This window comes from Salmo salar, chromosome ssa11 (assembly GCF_905237065.1).
Source record: "Salmo salar chromosome ssa11, Ssal_v3.1, whole genome shotgun sequence".
Taxonomy (NCBI): domain Eukaryota; kingdom Metazoa; phylum Chordata; class Actinopteri; order Salmoniformes; family Salmonidae; genus Salmo; species Salmo salar.
Genome location: NC_059452.1, coordinates 8,679,821 through 8,699,188, shown reverse-complemented (window position 1 = coordinate 8,699,188; position 19,368 = coordinate 8,679,821). Strand labels below are relative to the sequence as shown.

At 43.9% G+C, this 19,368-nt stretch overlaps 1 protein-coding gene across 17 annotated transcripts in view; it reads right to left on the bottom strand.

Moving 5' to 3' along the window:
• Positions 1-19,368, bottom strand: part of LOC106561933 (MAP kinase-activating death domain protein) — a 91,897-nt gene that overhangs the window by 34,953 nt on the left and 37,576 nt on the right. For 11 of the 17 annotated variants that reach the window (XM_014126353.2, XM_014126358.2, XM_045688986.1 and 8 more), the window contains exons 5-16: positions 17,476-17,607; positions 16,916-17,029; positions 16,196-16,276; positions 13,595-13,651; positions 12,533-12,705; positions 8,545-8,780; positions 2,746-2,905; positions 2,106-2,206; positions 1,533-1,753; positions 1,045-1,298; positions 638-777; positions 134-247 (exon numbers count right to left, since the gene is read on the bottom strand). In XM_014126353.2, the coding sequence (XP_013981828.2) occupies positions 134-247; positions 638-777; positions 1,045-1,298; positions 1,533-1,753; positions 2,106-2,206; positions 2,746-2,905; positions 8,545-8,780; positions 12,533-12,705; positions 13,595-13,651; positions 16,196-16,276; positions 16,916-17,029; positions 17,476-17,607 (1,783 nt within the window). The remainder of the gene's footprint in view (positions 1-133; positions 248-637; positions 778-1,044; positions 1,299-1,532; positions 1,754-2,105; positions 2,207-2,745; positions 2,906-8,544; positions 8,781-12,532; positions 12,706-13,594; positions 13,652-16,195; positions 16,277-16,915; positions 17,030-17,475; positions 17,608-19,368) is intronic. The other 6 variants (XM_045688981.1, XM_045688989.1, XM_045688990.1 and 3 more) reach the window with 2 other exon arrangements.

Here is a 19,368-nt window from a genome sequence, read left to right as displayed (position 1 = left end):
TACAGCCCCAGAGAGTGAAATGGAAAAGGAGATGAGATGGATAAAAGTCAGAGATAGAAAGAGAGATGAAGGATGAGTGACGATAACGTGAAAGGTGGACAAAACAGGGCAAAGGGCTGCATTAGTCCTGTACCTTTGAGATTGGGGAAGGGCCCAGCCCCAGCAGCCTTCTCCCTCAGCCCCGCCTTGTTGGGTACAGACAGGTTGGAGAGGCTAAAGCTGGTGCCGTGGTTCTTGTACAGATTACCTGCAGTGAAAGAGAGAGAGTCGCTGATGAAGTCGATCAAAGAAACCAACATTTGACCATGTCTCACCATCCTATAGTATTACCTATGATGATTAGCAGCCCAACATCAAGTTCCATTTCAGTCCCTACCTAGCTGGCAAATATTGTCAATTTCTGGTTGTAAACTGTACATTTCTGGTTGTCTTCCTGGTTGAGAAGACCAGTATTCCTCGCTGGGTAACCCTTACACATTCCCCCCTTCAGTGTTCAAAGATCCCATAGGACAGGATAGACGAGCAGAAGGGCAAAAAAGCTCCGCTTTGGAGGACAAAGTGTAACCGTCACCTATCCAGCCCTTTCAGATCTGTGATTATCACACAACTGAAATAGACCCTGGTTAAGGAGACTCACTGGCAAAGGACATGAGGCCCCCAAAGCCATCGCTGCTGTTGTTGGAGATGGTGGAGTTTGGAGAACTGTTGCGGGAGTCGCCCTCTCCGTCCGACTCTCCGGGCAGCTTTAGGCTGCTGGGCCTCAGGGGGCGTTGGACTCTGTGGAGCAGAAAAAGTATTCGAGGTCTGGTTCTGTTAGAGGTCTGTCACGCTCTGTTAGCTTAGTTTTTCGACTGCTACACCAGAGGCATATCACAGATGCAGAATTCAGAAGCTGAGACTTAATTGGGTGTGTGTGTTTAAGAGATGTATACATCACAGTTTTTTTTTTTAACTATGTTTGCAGAATGTGTGGCTTATGATGCTTGTTTGTGTGTACATCGTTATGGCGTAGGTGTGTTGTAACGTAGGTGTGTTGTAATGTACTTGTTGCCATTGAGGTTCTGGTTGAACCGGGGCGTGTACGTCTCCTCTTGGTCTTCTGCCTCAGGGTCCTCCTCAGCAGGGAAGCCATACTGAGGCTCAAAGTAGGGGTTGTCGTACTCTCCCTTCTTATTGGCTGGTCCCACCGGGGCGGCGTCTAGGGGAGGTCTGGAGAAGGGCGGAGCGCCCAATCCCGGGACAGGGTTCTGTAGAGCTGCACTGGCCAATGCCTCCATTTCCACTGGTTCTGCCTGCTCCTGGACAAAATGAACATCAATCAATGGACACGAATGGTTGATATTAAATACATGAGATTGGCACTTTATGAGGCAGAAAAAGAAAAAAAAACTCAAGCAAAGATATAATTATTGCCAATATGTTCTCATGTTCTCAAATTAAAACCCTAAGTTGCCAAAAATGGCAGTTGCTAAAAACATATATCGTGTTAACTGCATAATTTTAAACTGGTGTAAATTGAGCGGTTCACTGACAATGTTGACTCCCTGGATGACTGTGCTGGGGCTGGAGCTGGCGGTTGTGCTGGAGCTCGAGCGGAGGGCTTGTCCATCAGGAAGTTCAGGAGCTCCGTCGCCCCCCTCGGGCAGTGCCTTCTCTTGGGGGAGGGGACCGTCTCCTCCCTTGAACTCCTGGAAGTCCTGGAACTCCACTTCGCTGGCGTCTCCCAGTGCAGCGTGGGTAGGGGGATCCAGGTCTACGACATCAAAAGACAGATATTACTTAGTATTGATGGCCAAAGGGTCACAAAACAGAATGTTTAGCTAGTGACTGTTTCTGAAAGGAATTGGTCATTTTAGGTTGCCATTTTTCAAGATTGTCGGTTATTATAATCAGGGGAATTTACCGTTTTTTGTAATAACAATAAGTATGTGTAAGCTGGGTGGTTCTTGGGCTGCAATTACACAGGCAGCCCAAATCTGATCTTTTTTTCACTTTATTGGTCTTTTGACCAATCAGATCAGCTCTTTTGCCAATAAATTGGGCAAAATAATAGAATTGGGTTGCCTGGGTAAATGCAGCCTTGGTGAAATGGCACAGATACTTACTTGGCGTGTCCCTTTGGATGTCACATTTGATCATTTCGCTCACCAAGTCTCCAAGTGACGAGTAGGAAGAGCTGGAGTCATCGTAGCCAGCCTCACTGTCGCTGTCACGGAGACAAAACAGAGTAGCATTACCCCGGACACCATCTTGGTGACATCTTACATGTCTACAGAAGGCTAACTGAAAAACGCTAACTAAACCTTTCTCAGACTAAAATTAACCTCAACTCATACATCATTTCTAGCAAGACTAGCAAGCTAACTATTGAGCGAACCAGCAAATCTACTGGTTAATGTTTAGAGTTCGCAATCTAGTGGCTAATGTGTTGTCTATCAACATTCCATAGCCTACCATGCTGCTTCTTCTGCTATGTCTCCGTCGGCCGCACTTGCACACACACAAACACACAAATGATGCACACGTACACAGATCAAACACTGGAAAGGACCTCCTTTCAGATCTAGTTTTTTTATGCAGCTAAATGGCGCACTAACATGTTTTCCACATTGCAAAATTGCTTTTAGACCGTTGACAGTACCTGGCACTGAAAAAAATCTTTAATTTAACATTTTGTCAATTATATTATCACAGTAGTATCAAAAAACCATTATACCTTCCAACTGTGGAGGTCCTGTTTTTTACCTGTCGTCTGTGGGGTCCGAGTCGTTGGCCTCATCTTCTAAGGGTCCGCTCATGGCCTCGGCCAGCTGGGAGCTGCCGTCGTACACGCGGTAGAACACTGGCTGCAGCTGGTGGGCGTACCACTTGCCCTTGTCTCCGATTAAAGATGGGTCATACACGTCTGTAGAACACAGAGGTATGCTCAGAAACACTATGAAACCTTCAAACTGCCTGTATCGCTATACCTGAGTGCACAAAACATTTGGAACAACTGCTCTTTCCATGACAGACTGCCCAGTTGAATCCAGGTGAAAGCTATGATCCCTTATTGATGTCACCAATTAAATCCACTTCAAGTCAGTGTAGATGAAGGGAAGGATATAGATTAAAGAAGGATTTTTAAGCCTTGAGACAATTGAGACATAGATTGTGTATGTGTGCCATTCAGAGAGTGAATGGTCAAGACAAAATATTGATGTGCTTTTGATCGGGGTATGGTAGTAGGTGCCAGGCACACCGGTTTGTGTCAAGAACTGCAACGCTGCTGGGTTTTTCATGCTCAATAGTTTCCTGTGTGTATCAAGAATGGTCCAGCACCCAAAGAACATCCAGCCAACAACTGTGGGAAGCATTGGAGTCAACATGGGCCAGCATTCCTGTGGCTTGAGGCTGTTCTGAGGGCAAAAGGGGGTGCACCTCAATATTAGGAAGGTGTTCCTAATGTTTTGTACACAGAGTATATTCACATTTGACCTAAAGAAAGTGCAATAATTGATAACATAATTAACTTTTTACTTAACCCCTTTACACGTGGAAATGGGCTTTTATGGATAGGGCTAAATTGAAATGTTTCTTACAGAAGAAATATGACAAGCATATACATAACAATGGGAGCAATTGAAAGGGAACAGTTTGGAGATAATTGGAAAAGTATGAGACGAAAGGTTAGTACACAACAGTTCACTTCATAAGACTGAATCCAAACATTACACTGTTGATTTCATGTGCATTTTACATTTACTGTACATCTGCCGCATTTGTAAATACTCTGGATACATTCAGTAACATAAGACTATTACTGGAAAATGTGGGGTAGGTCCAAAAAAAATGACAAGGGTTTGAGTGAGAGGACTAGGTGGCTACACACCTTTCTAAAGTGTGCACAGTTCCTAAGCAATTTCAATGCACTTTTAAGACTCAAAAGAAGAGTCTTCAACTACACAGGTACTTTGTTGGAGCTCTCCTGCTGTGCCGTTGAGGAACTGTAGCAAGAACCCTGGTAGTCGTATCGCATGGAACGGAACCCCTGCAATCACACAATTCCTGTTGTTGTTAACTCAATGCAGAAACGGCCCGTTATAAAAATCGCAATCTGGGCCAGATGTGCATTATTTGAAAGCTTGTTCCATTGCCAACATGACTAGCTAAGTTCTAAAATACTAATCAGGCTTTCACAACAAACAGAGTATCATTTTGGTGCGCATAGAAAGGAGTCATTAGTGCATTCGGATGCGTGTCCTGCGGCAATTTTCCTTCACAATAAACAAACGTAGGCTCATTCTGATCAGAACAACCTACGGGATGATGCCATGTCTTATTGTAACTGTACATCAAACATAGTGACCATTAACATTGACACCGTATATGATTTTTAGAATTTGGAAATGTGAAGTGCACATTTGGACTCACGGTTGTTTGGCTTGCTTTTATGACACTAAAGCGGTACTTATTATAATCCTCAACGTCTCATCTTTCAAAATACATAGAGGCATCTTTATTTACAGCATTTCCCTCACTAAGACAACCAAAAATGTGCTAAAGTTGTCCAATTACCAGGAGGGAAGGGAGCAACTTCTAGTCGCTTGATGCTCAAGTTCAGAACGTCTGTCAGTCAAAACCCATACAAATCAAATCAAACTTTATTTGCCACATGCGCCGAATACAACAAGTGTAGACTTTACCGTGAAATGCTTACTTACAAGCCCTTAACCAACAGTGCAGTTCAAGAAGAAGAAAATACTTACCAAGTAGTCTAAAATAAAAAGTAATAATAAAAAGTAACACAACAAGTGTGCGGAGTACAGGCTAGTTGAAGTAATCTGTACATGTAGGTGGTGGTGAAGTGACTATGCATAGGTAACAAACAAACAGCAAGTAGCAGCAGTGTACAAAAAGGGGGGGGGTTCAATGTAAATTGTCCGGTGGCGATTTTTATTAATTGTTCAGCAGTCTTATGGCTTGGGGTAGAAGCTGCTGAGGAGCCTTTTGGTCCTAGACTTGGCGCTCCGGTACCGCTTGCCGTGCGGTAGCAGAGAAAAGTCTATACCTTGGGTGACTAGAGTCTCTGACAATTTTATGGGCTTTCCTCTGACACCGCCTGTTATAGAGGTCCTGGATGGCAGGAAGCTTGGCCGCAGTGATGTACTGGGCCGTTCGCACTACCCTCTGTAGCGCCTTACGGTCAGATGCCCAAGCAGTTGCCATACCAGGCGGTGATGCAACTGGTCAGGATGCTCTCGATGGTGCAACTGTAGAACCTTTTGAGGATCTGGGGACCCATGCCAAATCTTTTCAGTCTCCCGAGGGGGAAAAGGTTTGTCGTGCCCTCTTCACGACTGTCTTGGTATGTTTGGACCATGAAAGTTCGTTGGTGATGTGGACACCAAGGAACTTGAAACTCTCGACCTGCTCCACTACAGCCCCGTCGATGTTAATGGGGGCCTGTTCGGCCTGCATTTTCCTGTTGTCCACCATCAGCTCCTTTGTCTTGCTCACATTGAGGGAGAGGTTGTTGTCCTGGCACCACACTGCCAGTTCTCTGACCTCTTCCCTATAGGCCGTCTCATCATTGTCGGTGATCCGGCCTACCACTGTTGTGTCGTCAGCAAGCTTAATGATGGTGTTGGAGTCGTGTTTGACCACACAGTCGTGGGTGAACAGGGAATACAGGAGGGGACTAAGCACACACACCACTGAGGAGCCCCAGTGTTAAGGATCAGCGTGGCAGACGTATCGTTGCCTACTCTTACCACCTGGGGGCAGCCCATCAGGAAGGCCAGGATCCAGTTGCAGAGGAAGGTGTTTAGTCCCAGAGTCCTTAGCTTAGCCTCTTGAGCATCTGATCCCGTTAGCGGGATCAAAATCCAGCGAAAAATCATATCGCCAATTAGCATTAAAAAATTATCATAATTTTTTACAAAAATTAAAAATATTTTTTTTTTTTTTTTATAGATACACCTCTCCTGAATCGACCCACGTCGTCCGATTTCAAAAAGGTTTTACAGGAAAAGCAAATCATTAGATTATATTAGATGAGTCCATCGTAAAAAGCAGCTTCATAGCCATTTTCCGACCAACCACTTCCATCACATATTATCAATAAACAGCTAAATGTAGCACTAACCTTTTACAAACTTCATCAGATGGCACCCCTAGGACATCATGTTATACAATGCATGCATTCTTTTGTTCAATAAAGGTCATATTTATATATAAAAACAGCATTTTACATCTCTGTCTGACGTTGACTACCTAATTTCCCCTCAAAAGCGTCCCGGTAAACAATGCTACGTTTCAATAAATTGCTATACTATAACGATTTTTTAAATGTATATTGTCAATCTAACATTTATAGATGAATATCTCTTGAGAACACCCGTCATACCAGATTTTAAATTAACTTTACTGGGTAATCACACTTTGCGATAAAAGGAGATGCGATACTCAGAAAATCAGCTAATATACAGTGCTCGGCGCCATCTTGGATGCAACAGTATGAACCATCTCATCTTCAATAATATTGTCAATAATCGCCTACCTTTAGTTGTCTTCATCAGAAAGCATCCCAGGTCCACAACAGATGTATTTTCGGTCAAAAAGTCCATACTTCACGTTCCATTAGCCTGATGTTGGTAGCGCGTCCTATGGCTCTCTCCAAACGCAGCTCTGCACTTCATACTGAAAGCAATCCTCGCGCATGTAGGTTCGTTCAAACATGTCAAACGTTGTATAAAATAAATGTTCAGGGCCACTAACACCAAGAGAGCCAATAAGATTCGAGGGGGATGATTTCACTGCCTTTAAAACCGTTTCCAAAGGTGGGGGCAGACATGGCCGCCGGCGTCATAATGGTGATGGCCCATCCCCTGTGACCAATTTCAAACTCCTGTCATTCACTGAGTTTTGACTCTATAAGGCTCAAACCACTGTGAAAGGACTGGCGACATCTAGTGGAAGCAATAGGAAGTGCCAAAATATTCCTAAACCCCTGTATTTTTCAATGGGATAGGTTAGAACTCAATACAACACATCAGGTATCCACTTCCTGTCAGAAAATGTCTCAGGGTTTTGCCTGCCAAATGAGTTCTGTTATACTCACAGACACCATTCAAACAGTTTTAGAAACTTTAGAGTGTTTTCTATCCATATATAATAAGTATATGCATGCCCTATCTTCTGAGTTTGATTAGTAGGCCGTTGAAAATGGGAACGATTTTTTTTCAAAATGCGCTGTGGCGCCCCCTATCCTAGGGTATCCTCAAGAGGTTAGTGATGAGCTTTGTGGGCACTATAGTGTTGAACGCTGAGCTCTAGTCGATGAACAGCATTCTCATATAGGTGTTCCTTTTGTCCAAGTGAGAAAGAGCGGTGTGGAGTGCGATTGAGATTGCGTCATCTGTGGATCTGTTGGGGCGGTATGCGAATTGGAGTGGGTCTAGGGTGTCTGGGAGGATGCCGTTGATGTGAGCCATGACCAGCCTTTCAAAGCACTTCATGGCTACCGACGTGAGTGCCACGGGGCGGTAATCATTTAGGCAGGTTACCTTCGCTTCCTTGGGCACAGGGACTATGGTGGTCTGCTTGAAACATGTAGGTATTACAGACTCGGTCAGGGAGAGGTTGAAAATATCAGTGAAGACACTTGACAGTTGGTCCGCGCATGCTTTGAGTACACGTTCTGGTAATCCGTCTGGCCCAGCGGCTTTGTGAATGTTGACCTGTTTAAAGGTTTTGTTCATATCGGCTACCGAGAGCGTTATCACACAGTCATCCAGAACAGCTGGTGCTCTCGTGCATGCGTCAGTGTTGCTTGCCTTGAAGCGAGCATAAAAGGTATATAGCCCGTCTGGTAGGCTCGCGTCACTGGGCAGCTCGCGTCTGGGTTTCCCTTTGTAGCCCGTAATAGTTTTTAAGCCCTTCCACATCCGATGAGCGTCAGAGCCGCTGTAGTAGAAGTCAATTTTAATCCTGTATTGACGCTTTGCTTGTTTGATGGTTCGTCTGAGAGCATAGAGGGATTTCTTATAAGCGTCCGGATTGTTCTCCCGCTCCTTGAAAGCAGCAGCTCTAGCCTTTAGCTCGATGCGGATGTTGCCTGCAATCGATGGCTTCTGGTTGGGATATGTACGTACAGTCACTGTGGGGATGACGTCATCGATGCACTTATTGATGAAGCCGATGACTGAGGCGGTGTATTCCTCAATGCCATTGGATGAATTCTGGAACATAATCCAGTCTGTGCTAGCAAAACAGTCCTATAGTGTAGCATCCGCGTCATCTGTGAAGCGCAGAGCCAGAGCTCTAACTTCATATATAGTGTGTTACTGTACTATGTTCCAATTTAGACAATTAGTGCACAAATCTGCAATTTTCAACTCGTATATGGGTACGAGTGTAAAGGGCTACACTTTACTTCACACTATAAATATCCAAGCTAGCACAGTATGGTTCGGGTCAGCTCTAAACACAAATACACCAATTGTCAGTCAGTGCATGGTATATGCAGTACAGCAGGTGTGTAGGATAGGGTAAGGGACTTACTGTTGTGGATCCTCTGAAAGGCCAGGTTGGTGGGGTTGAGGGCCCACTCGCCGTAGTACTCCACGGCCTGGGTGTGCGACAGCTTCTCAGCGAAGCCTGAGCGTCGGGGCCGCGAGGCCAGGAAGGACGTGGCCTGGAATGCCACAACAGGCCGGGGGAAGAGGCGTAGCGTACGTGTGTGCATCTGGAAACCCTGGAGCACGTTGGGGGAGTTGAAGAACCGTACCATGGCAACTCTGTTGGAGAAAGAAGGAAAGGTGAGTGTGTTAACGCTTCAATTGAGTCATATTTAATTCAATTCAAAAAGCTTTCTTGTTTATCAAGTTTACATTCGAGAGACATGCGTCTTTGATATGAGGCTCAAATTAAACACATTGTTTCACATGACATTATGACTTTGTTGAGTCATACACTACCGGTCAAAAGTTTTAGAACACATTCAAGGGTTTTTCTTTATTTTTACTATATTGTAGAATAATAATGAAGACATCAAAACTTAGAAATAACACATATGGAACAAACAAAAAAGTGTTAAATCAAAATATACTGCTCAAAAAAATAAAGGGAACACTTAAACAACACAATGCAACTCCAAGTCAATCACACTTCGGTGAAATCAAACTGTCCACTTAGGAAGCAACACTGATTGACAATAAATTTCACATGCTGTTGTGCAAATGGAATAGACGACAGGTGGAAATTATAGGCAATAAGCAAGACACCCCCAATAAAGGAGTGGTTCTGCAGGTAGAGACCACAGACCACTTCTCAGTTCCTATGCTTCCTGGCTGATGTTTTGGTCACTTTTGAATGCTGGCGGTGCTTTCACTCTAGTGGTAGCATGAAATAGAGTCTACAACCCACACAAGTGGCTCAGGTAGTGCAGCTCATCCAGGATGGCACATCAATGCGAGCTGTGGCAAGGTTTGCTGTGTCTGTCAGCGTAGTGTCCAGAGCATGGAGGCGCTACCAGGAGACAGGCCAGTACATCAGGAGACGTGGAGGAGGCCGTAGGAGGGCAACAACCCAGCAGCAGGACCGCTACCTCCGCCTTTGTGCAAGGAGGAGCAGGAGGAGCACTGCCAGAGCCCTGCAAAATGACCTCCAGCAGGCCACAAATGTGCATGTGTCTGCTCAAACGGTCAGAAACAGACTCCATGAGGGTGGTATGAGGGCTCGACGTCCACAGGTGGGGGTTGTGCTTACAGCCCAACACCGTGCAGGACGTTTGGCATTTGCCAGAGAACACCAAGATTGGCAAATTCACCACTGGCGCCCTGCGCTCTTCACAGATGAAAGCAGGTTCACACTGAACCCGTGACAGACGTGACAGAGTCTGGAGATGCCGTGGAGAATGTTCTGCTGCCTGCAACATCCTCCAGCATGACCGGTTTGGCGGTGGGTCAGTCATGGTGTGGCATTTCTTTGGGGGGCTGCACAGCCCTCCATGTGCTCGCCAGAGGTAGCCTGACTGCCATTAGGTACCGAGATGAGATCCTCAGACCCCTTGTGAGACCATATGCTGGTGCGGTTGGCCCTGGGTTCCTCCTAATGCAAGACAATACTAGACCTCATGTGGCTGGAGTGTGTCAGCAGTTCCTGCAAGAGGAAGGCATTGATGCTATGGACTGGCCCGCCCGTTCCCCAGACCTGAATCCAATTGAGCACATCTGGGACATCATGTCTCGCTCCATCCACCAACGCCACGTTGCACCACAGACTGTCCAGGAGTTGGCGGATGCTTTAGTCCAGGTCTGGGAGGAGATCCCTCAGGAGACCATCCGTCACCTCATCAGGAGCATGCCCAGGCGTTGTAGGGAGGTCATACAGGCACGTGGGGGCCACACACACTACTGAGCCTCATTTTGACTTGTTTTAAGGACATTACATAAAAGTTGGATCAGCCTGTAGTGTGGTTTTCCACTTTAATTTTGAGTGTGACTCCAAATCCAGACCTCCATGGGTTGATAAATTGGATTTCCATTGATTATTTTTGTGTGATTTTGTTGTCAGCACATTCAACTATGTAAAGAAAAAAAGTATTTAATAAGATTATTTCTTTCATTCAGATCTAGGATGTGTTGTTTAAGTGTTCCGTTTATTTTTTTGAGCAGTGTATATTCAAACTTTTGAATACTGTTCAAAAGTTGAGGTCACTTAGAAATGTCCTTGTTTTTTAAAGAAAAGCAAATTTTTTGTCCATTAAATTAACATCAAATTAATCAGAAATACAGCATAGACATTTTTAATATAGTAAATGACTATTGTAGCGAAAAACAGATTTTTTTATGGAATATCTACATAGGTGTACAGATGCCCATTATCAGCAACAATCACTTCTGTGTTCCAATGGCACGTTGTGCTAGCTAATCCAAGTTTATCATTTTAAAAGGCTAATTGATCATTAGAAAACCCTTTTGCAATTATGTTAGCACAGCTGAAAACTGTTGTGCTGATTTAAAGAAGCAATAAAACTGGCCTTCTTCAGACTAGTTGAGTATCTGGATCATCAGCATTTGTGGGTTCGATTACAGGCTCAAAACGGCCAGAAACAAAGAACTTTCTTCTGAAACTCATCAGTCTCTTCTTGTTCTGAGAAATGAAGGCTATTCCATGTGAGAAATTGCCAAGAAACTGAAGATCTCATACAACGCTGTGTACTACTCCCTTCACGGAACAGCGCAAACTGGCCAAAACCAGAATAGAAAGAGGAGTGGGAGGCTCCAGTGCACAACTGAGCAAGTTGACAAGTACATTAGAGTGTCTAGTTTGAGAAACAGACGCTTCACAGGTCCTCAACTGGCAGCTTCATTAAATAGTACCCGCAAAACACCAGTCTCAACGTCAACAGTGAAGAGGTGACTCCGGGATGCTGGCCTTCTAGGCAGATTTCCTCTGTCCAGTGTCTGTTCTTTTGCCCATCTTAATCTTTTATTTTTATTGGCCAGTCTGAGATATGGCTTTTTCTTTGCAACTCTGCCTAGAAGGCCAGCATCCCGGAGTCGCCTCTTCACTGTTGACGTTGAGACTGGTGTTTTGCGGGTACTATTTAATGAAGCTGCCAGTTGAGGACTTGTGAGGCATCTGTTTCTCAAACTAGACACTAATGTACTTGTCCTCTTGCTCAGTTGTGCACCGTGGTCTCCCACTCCGCTTTCTATTCTAGTTAGAGCAGTTTGAGCTGTTTTGTGAAGGGAGTAGTATACAGTGTTGTACAAGATCTTTAGATTTGTTTAACACTTTTTTGGTTACTACATGATTCCATACATGTTATTTCATAGTTTGTGTCTTCACTATTATTCTACAATGTAGAGAATAGTCAAAATAAAAACCCTTGAATGAGTAGGTGTTCTAAAACTTTTGACCGGTAGCGTATACAACATTGATACAACAGTAGCTAGGATAGGGAGAAGTCTGTCTATAATAAAGCGCTGCTCTGCATTCTTAACAGCACTATCAACAAGGCAGCTCCTACAGGCCTTAGTTTTGTCACACCTGGACTACTGTTCAGTCGTGGTCAGGTGCCACAAAGAGGGATTTAGGAAAATTGCAACTGGCTCAGAATAGGGCAGCACGGCTAGCCCTTGGATGCACACAGAGAGCTAATATTAATAATATGCATGTCAATCTCTCCTGGCTCAAAGTGGAGGAGATTGACTTCATCACTACTTGTATTTATGAGAAGTATTGGCATGTTTAATGCACTGTTTGAACTTCTGGCACACAACCCATGCATACCCCACAAGACATGCCACCAGAGGTCTCTTCACAGTCCCAAAGTCTAGAACAGACTATAGGAGACGACCAGTACTACATAGAGCCATGACTACATGGAACTCTATTCCACATCAAGTAACTCATGCAGTAAATCCTGACTGGATTATTCTGCTAGGCTCAAAGTTCAAATTGAACCAACCTCACAAATTGGCTTGCATGGATAATATGAGATCTACTTAAAAAGGGACAGAGAAACTTAGTCAAGCCTTGCCTGGTGGCCACATCCACAGAGTCCACGTCGTTGCCATAGATGAGGGGGTTGAACTCGGTGGAGGAGGGCGACGCCTTGTTCTGGCCGGGGGGGAGCAGGGGTAACTCCTGACCCTCCTGGAACTTCTCCAGGTTCAGAATGGGCTGGGTGTTGAGACTCATGCTGGCCAGGGCCTGGAGCGGGTAGAGGTGAGGAAGGTTTTAATCAACACACTGTCGTGGAGATGAGGGGTCACTCGGCCCCACTAGGGGGCACTCTCACCTCAGGCATCAGCTGAAGGGTAGTGCAACAGAATGGTCTCACTAGGACCAGTGTGGAACTGTCTGTTTGAGGTTCAAAACAGTGCAAGAGAATAGTACAGGGTTTCGGAGACCTCAAAATTGGATAAAAATGAGTTACAACTTATCATTTATTTGTTTATGTATTGTGCTGCTTTATAATTTTTTGTCTGTATGATGTAAGTTCTCATTTGAGAATAAATCATTAATAAAACACGAGGACTAGAGGACTCACAATGTGATTATGTTATTAGCTGACAGGTGAGTGTGTGGGATAAAATGAGGAAGCCCGTTTCCCCAGCAAATGAATATGAAAAGTGCATGTTTTTGCAGATGCCTGAAATGGGAGCGTCATTTCGGAAGGTCGGCGGAAGAAGTAACAGCAGAGGGAATTCACTAGCACTCTGGGATTGCTGCAGACTCATTCAGGGTTTTGCACGATGTTAGCACAGTGGATCGTTTGATGGCCAGGTTCAGTCCTGGACGCAACCTATGAGTTACAGCAAAAATCTGCATATCCACTGTTTGCTTACAAAAACACTCACTGATGACAAGATAGATGTGCATACATTCAGGCATGATCAAGCCAAAACTAAGCAGCCAGTGGTGGGTCTTACGAAATATCTCTCTATGCCGCCAGTCTGTTACAACATCTCAACAATAGTGTATGACACTTGAGAAAACTGAAACAATAACAAGCAACAACAAAAATATTTAAGTTTGGTTAGGAAGAATATTCGTGCAAGGAGCATGGGCACATTCCGCAGAAGGAGAAATTAGGAACCTTATTGTCAGAGGAGAAGATCTGCTTTTGGGTGATCACGGTCAACCTAACCAGACACTAGGGAAGGGGAGGAGGGGGACAAGAGAGATGCCAGGAAGAGGATCACATGAAAAGGCTGAGCTGACCAATTGCTGAGCAGAATTGAAACCACACATGACAAAAAGGGTCAAGATAGGAGGCTGTGTGGTCCAATTCCCTTTAAATGGTTTCCTTTCCTCATCTCCTCTCAATCCTGACTACTAAACAGCTGAAAGGACGGGATGCTTGAAAGCGACGTCGGAACCTTGACTAGCCAATAAGTGGGCTAGTGGGGGAGATGGAGATGCCTCCTTGTTGCTTTCACATACAGTCCTTTCAGCTAAGTGGTTGCAAAAGAAGGGAGAACAGGAAAGGGGCAGTTTTAGAGAATTGTGACATAGCCAGAGAACAAGAGAGAATGATGTAGCGAAGTAGAGAGAGAGAGAGAGAGAGAAGAGGTGCAAGAGAGGAAGAGAACAAACCATGACAGAGACAAGTGAGAGAGAGACACAAACAAACATGAGTGCGACAACACAACACACAAAAAGGAACAGTAATTCACCACACCACACAACAAGTTAGCCACTGAAGACTAAAGAGCCTATCGATGGTTACCAACTGCGAGGATAACCAGTGGCTACGATGGAGAGGTGACACTGAGACACAGAAGGGAGCAGATCTCTTGACAATAATTGTTTTAAATTAAAAACCTTTTGGCTTTTTGTTTACACTGTCCATACACACACACACACACACACACACACACACACACACACACACACACACACACACACACACACACACACACACACACCCCTCAACTCAAATTCTCCCATCTCTTAATCTGTGAGATTCTGACATACACTAGGTGTACAAAACATTACAAAAACACCTGCTCTTTCCATGACATATACTCACCAGGTGAATCCAGGTGAAAGCTATGATCCCTTATTGATGTCACTTGTTAAATCCACTTCAAAATCAGTGTAGATGAAGTGGAGGATACAGGTTAAAGATAGATTTTTAAGCCGTGAGACAATTGAGACATGGATTGTGAATGTGTGCTATTCAGAGAGTGAATGGCAAGATACAAAATTTAAGTGCCTTTGAGCGGGGTATGGTCGTAGGTGCCAGGCGCACAGGTTTGAGTGTGTCAAGAACTGTAACGCTGCAGGGGTTTTTCAAGAATGGTCCACCACCCAAAAGACATCTAGCCAACTTAACAACTGTGGGAAGCATTGGAGTGGCCCAGCATCCCATGCCCCGATGAATTGAGGCTGTTGAGGGCAAAAGGGGGTGCTACTCAATATTAGGAAGGTGTACCTAATGTTTTGTACACTCAGTGTATACTAACCCATTCTTTGTGTGGGACTGCAAGGACCTACCAGCTACCACTTGTTTGTTACTGTTTTGAGGACTGCTTTAACCCTTACAACAATAGAACCTATGAAAACTCACCTTTACCCATATCTTTTCACTCAAATGGCTTGTTACCACAACAGATTTTTGGCTCTGCCAACACACAGGTCTATCTTAATCAATCGCACACACACTCTGGGATAGGGCCAAGTGTATCACACACAAATAACTACACTGGTTCTGATTCAAAGCATATCAACAAACTATGATATGCAGGGATCTTCAACATGATGAGGTATGACTGGGGATTCAAATTGGGGTTACTGGGTTTGGATGTTAAAAAAAACTACCGCTGAAGAACATTTGGTGACGAGTTGAGACGCATTTTAAATGGCGATGAGGAATGATGCCTAGAATGTTTAAATGTGACATTTGTTCATATGGCGGATGTATGTTTTGTTGTTCTTTTCATGTAACTTTTCTTCATAAAGCATCTTGTGCTTAATATACACTTTCAAATCAAATAAACTTAGACGATGACAATGTTGGGTAGGAATAGTTCATGGCAAAATGTACTAATGATAGCTTGGGGGTAACTAGATGCTCGCTGATAATTCAAGGTGGTTTTAGTTACAATGCTAAGCTGTGACGTGGTACTAGAGTGGAACGTTTGATTGGCATTTCACAACACGAGTAAGAGAGGTTTGTGAATCAGAACCAGCTTCTAATCAACGTATTGTTATTTGAGGTTCTGGGCTTAGAGGATTTGGTTAGTTCTACTGCTACAGCTGTTACTGAGGTCCCAGGGAGTAAGACCTAGTAGCTGCTTTTACCTCCAAGAGCTAGCGCATGCAAAGAAAAGAGAGAGGGGGAAAAAATACATACAAAAATAAAACGCTTGTCGTTAGGACATTACAATGCTTAACTCCACAATGCTCCCACACTATATGCATAGTTAGTACATAGAACAAGGACACTGATGTGCCTGGCGCAATTCATCAAACCTCTCTTGAAACATATCTAAAAGCTGAAAGAGGAGAAGGTGATCACTTGAAAACAAATAGTTAACATAATACATACGGTAATATGGCAGGTTTTTTTATGTAATAAAGCAATACAAGAGGTAGAAATAAACAGAGTTAACGGTTGGCAGTGCTAACATACACGCTTAATGAACGACCCCTGAAAATAGTGCTGTTGCGACAGGCTATATGCTATATTTACCTGTTTCAGGTGTTTCTTGAGTTCTGTGGATTCTGGCTCGGGAAGAGGGGGTAGGTGCTCTGCATTGGTGGGTGCTTTGACCTGTGGAGCAACAAAGCATGCTCAAACTGTCAAATGTTAGCAAAAAAAAACATGTACACTACACACATACAAGTGTACACAAATACCCCTTCAAATGATGAAAGCATACATCTGTCGCCATTACCTACTAAATAGTAGATGAGAGGGAAGGAATTTGCCCCTAGAAAGACAGACTGGGATGTGGGTGGGCGTTTTAGCAGTGAAAACACTGATGCTCTCTCTGTCTCACAGAGAGGGAGGACTTTTATGTTGAAGTCAGTTTCTGCACAGGTCTGAAATGAGGATGACAAGAGCAAGGCCTTTCCCTCCTGCATCAAGTCGATATCTAGCCTAACACAATATCGGTCACAATGAGAGAACTGAACCCCAAAAGGGATTTAGCAGTGAAAATAAAGACAATCTCAAGCAAGTGTCTAGAATCTTGTCTCCCAATCAGAGATAATGCTGTATGGAACTCAAATGGAGTAGGGAACAGCATAGATCTGCGAAGGAACATAGATCTGCGAAGGAACAGCATAGCTCTGCGGAATAATTGCATAGAAGTGCAGAATAATAGCATAGATCTGCCAAAGAATAGCAAAGATCTGCAGAGACCGTTTGCGGGGACGCTGAAGCGCACCTCCATTTTGGGGCACTTACCTTGTTACAGTCCAGGTCCACGAGCCACACATCGTCGGGCATTTTGAAATCGGATTTGTAGAGGAAGAAGCTGGCAGGCACACCTATGATGTAAGGGGTGGGGGCGAGGAGAAGCTAGAAAAGGAGAGAGAAAGGACATTGTATGACGTCACGATCAGACAAAATCAAACCAGCACACAAGCAAGAATAGCTCCAATAGGAGGAGCCTCACACCATAGAACTAAAGCTAGAACTCCACTAGGCATGCATTCAACTCCCAGGTAAAACCCCCAACATAATACAGGGACTAATCTCTTCTTCAACAACTACAATCACAAATGCCTTGACAACAAAAAAAAAAGCAATGGATGATAAAACTGACAAAATGAACCAAATAAAAAAGTGAAACTTTCAAAGGTAATCAATTACGCCGCAGGAATTCCTCCATTTTTTCAAACATTGGTGTAGAAGTGCATCCCTTTAAAGAAAATCTCTGCTCCCAGCTATTAAAAAGCCCTCTATTTATTCTCCTAATAGTACTACAACTACCAGTACTGCAGTCATTGGTTTGATTGACGTACCTGTTCAGCGGAGGCCATGCAGGTGGGCAGTAGGGGAATGACAGGGAACATGTACTCCAGGGGGTAGATCATGGCTACAAATGCCATGACACTCATGGTCAGGGCATTGTAGTCCCGCGACTGGAGGACCACCTGGAAGACACAAATCAAAACAAACTATTTGATGTGCATTTGAACGTCTCAATTGTAAATGTACAATAAATACTGAGAGAAGACTGTTGGGCATAGGTGATCACATGCTGTTTATTCCATACAAGATAAATTCAATAACATTCAATGACTACCACCCGAGAAAGTATCTTCATTTTTCTCCCAAAGAGTTGTATTCCTTCACAATAAGAGATGTAGCATTGACTAGTTGTGTGGTTGTTTCAACAGCCACGTAAGACCAAAATCTGCTGTTTTCACTCTACAAACAGTGGCATGTTTAAGCGTGAACAGCGAAAGGAGGTCCTTCAAGGTTAACCTGACATATTGTTCTTACAGTAAATGGGAAGGGGGTAGAGCGTAGTCACTGCAGGTGTTCAGACAGCGAAACAAGGGGACTGAATAAGGGAGTGTGACGATTACAGTGGTGACTTCAACCCAAGGAGGGTTCCAGCAGTGACTGTATGAGTGGGTGGGTTAAGAACTGAGAATGGATGAGAGTTGGGTTTAAAAGCAGTTTACAACACAGGATGTTAGCTTAGGAGTAAAGAGTAGTATACTATATATCCCTCAAACTCAACTCTGGACCTCAAAGCCAGTTCCACTGCTTTGTTCCGCATTGTTCCCCTCTAAGCAGGCACTGTTTAGACCTGGGACATCAGGTGTGTGCAATTAATTATCAGGTAGAACAGAAAAAACAGCAGGTTCCGGACCTCGTAGGGCAAGAGTTGAATACCCCTGCTACATATAAAATGTGTGTATGTGTAGTGTGGGACTTGGTCTTTAATAATCTAGTGAGACTGAACAAAATGTTTGAGTAGGCCCTTTTATTCAATATCAAGAGTTGGATATATAGTAGGGGTGAGAATGTTTAAACGTTAAAAAGATATTAGGGTTCTTTCTTAATGTTAAGGATCCCAATGGAAAAACAATGTTTATTTTATTTTTTTCTACAACATTTAAATCACAGTGCAGCTGGCTCGCCTGCTATTTCTCTTCACTAACGGTGCAAGTGTGTGTTCAGCCTTCAGTCTGTTGCGTGTAGAATATCCTAGCCTATTCATTGATGATAGGCCCTGCTTTACTGAAGTTGCGAGATATAGCATTCCAGTGAGATACAGCTTTGATTGCTGGTAGGCCTAGTGCACGGTTCTGACAGTCTGCCTGGTAGCCGACCTTCCTATACTGTGCCTCTCTCCGTCCCTCGCTAGCTAGCTATGAAAGAAGCGAGTGTTTATATTCTCGAAAGTAAACCAACTAATCAGTCTCCTTCATTCCAAGGATACTGGATTTTTGGAGTCGATTCCTAGATGAAAATGGGTTTTCTTTCTACTAAATGTCATGGTAAGTCACGGTATATAGCAAACTGTAAAGTACTTTTTTGGAGAGTGGTTTGTGGGCAGGCAGCAGGCAGGCAGCTAGAGATTTGATTGACAGTTCTAGTCGCCTAGTGATGGACCTTAGTCAAACTTCAAAAGCTGCATTACTTTACAGATTTTTTTACATTTTATTTCACCAGGTAGGCCAGTTGAGAACTAGTTCTCATTTACAACTGCGACCTGGCAAAGATAAAACAAAGCAGCGCAACAAAAACAACAACAGAGTTAGTTACAAATGGGATAAACAAAACGTACAGTCAATAACACAATAGAAAAATCTGTATACAGTGTGTGCAAATGAAGAAAGGAGGTAAGGCAATAAATAGGTCATAGTGGCGAAGTAATTACAATTTAGCAATTAACACTG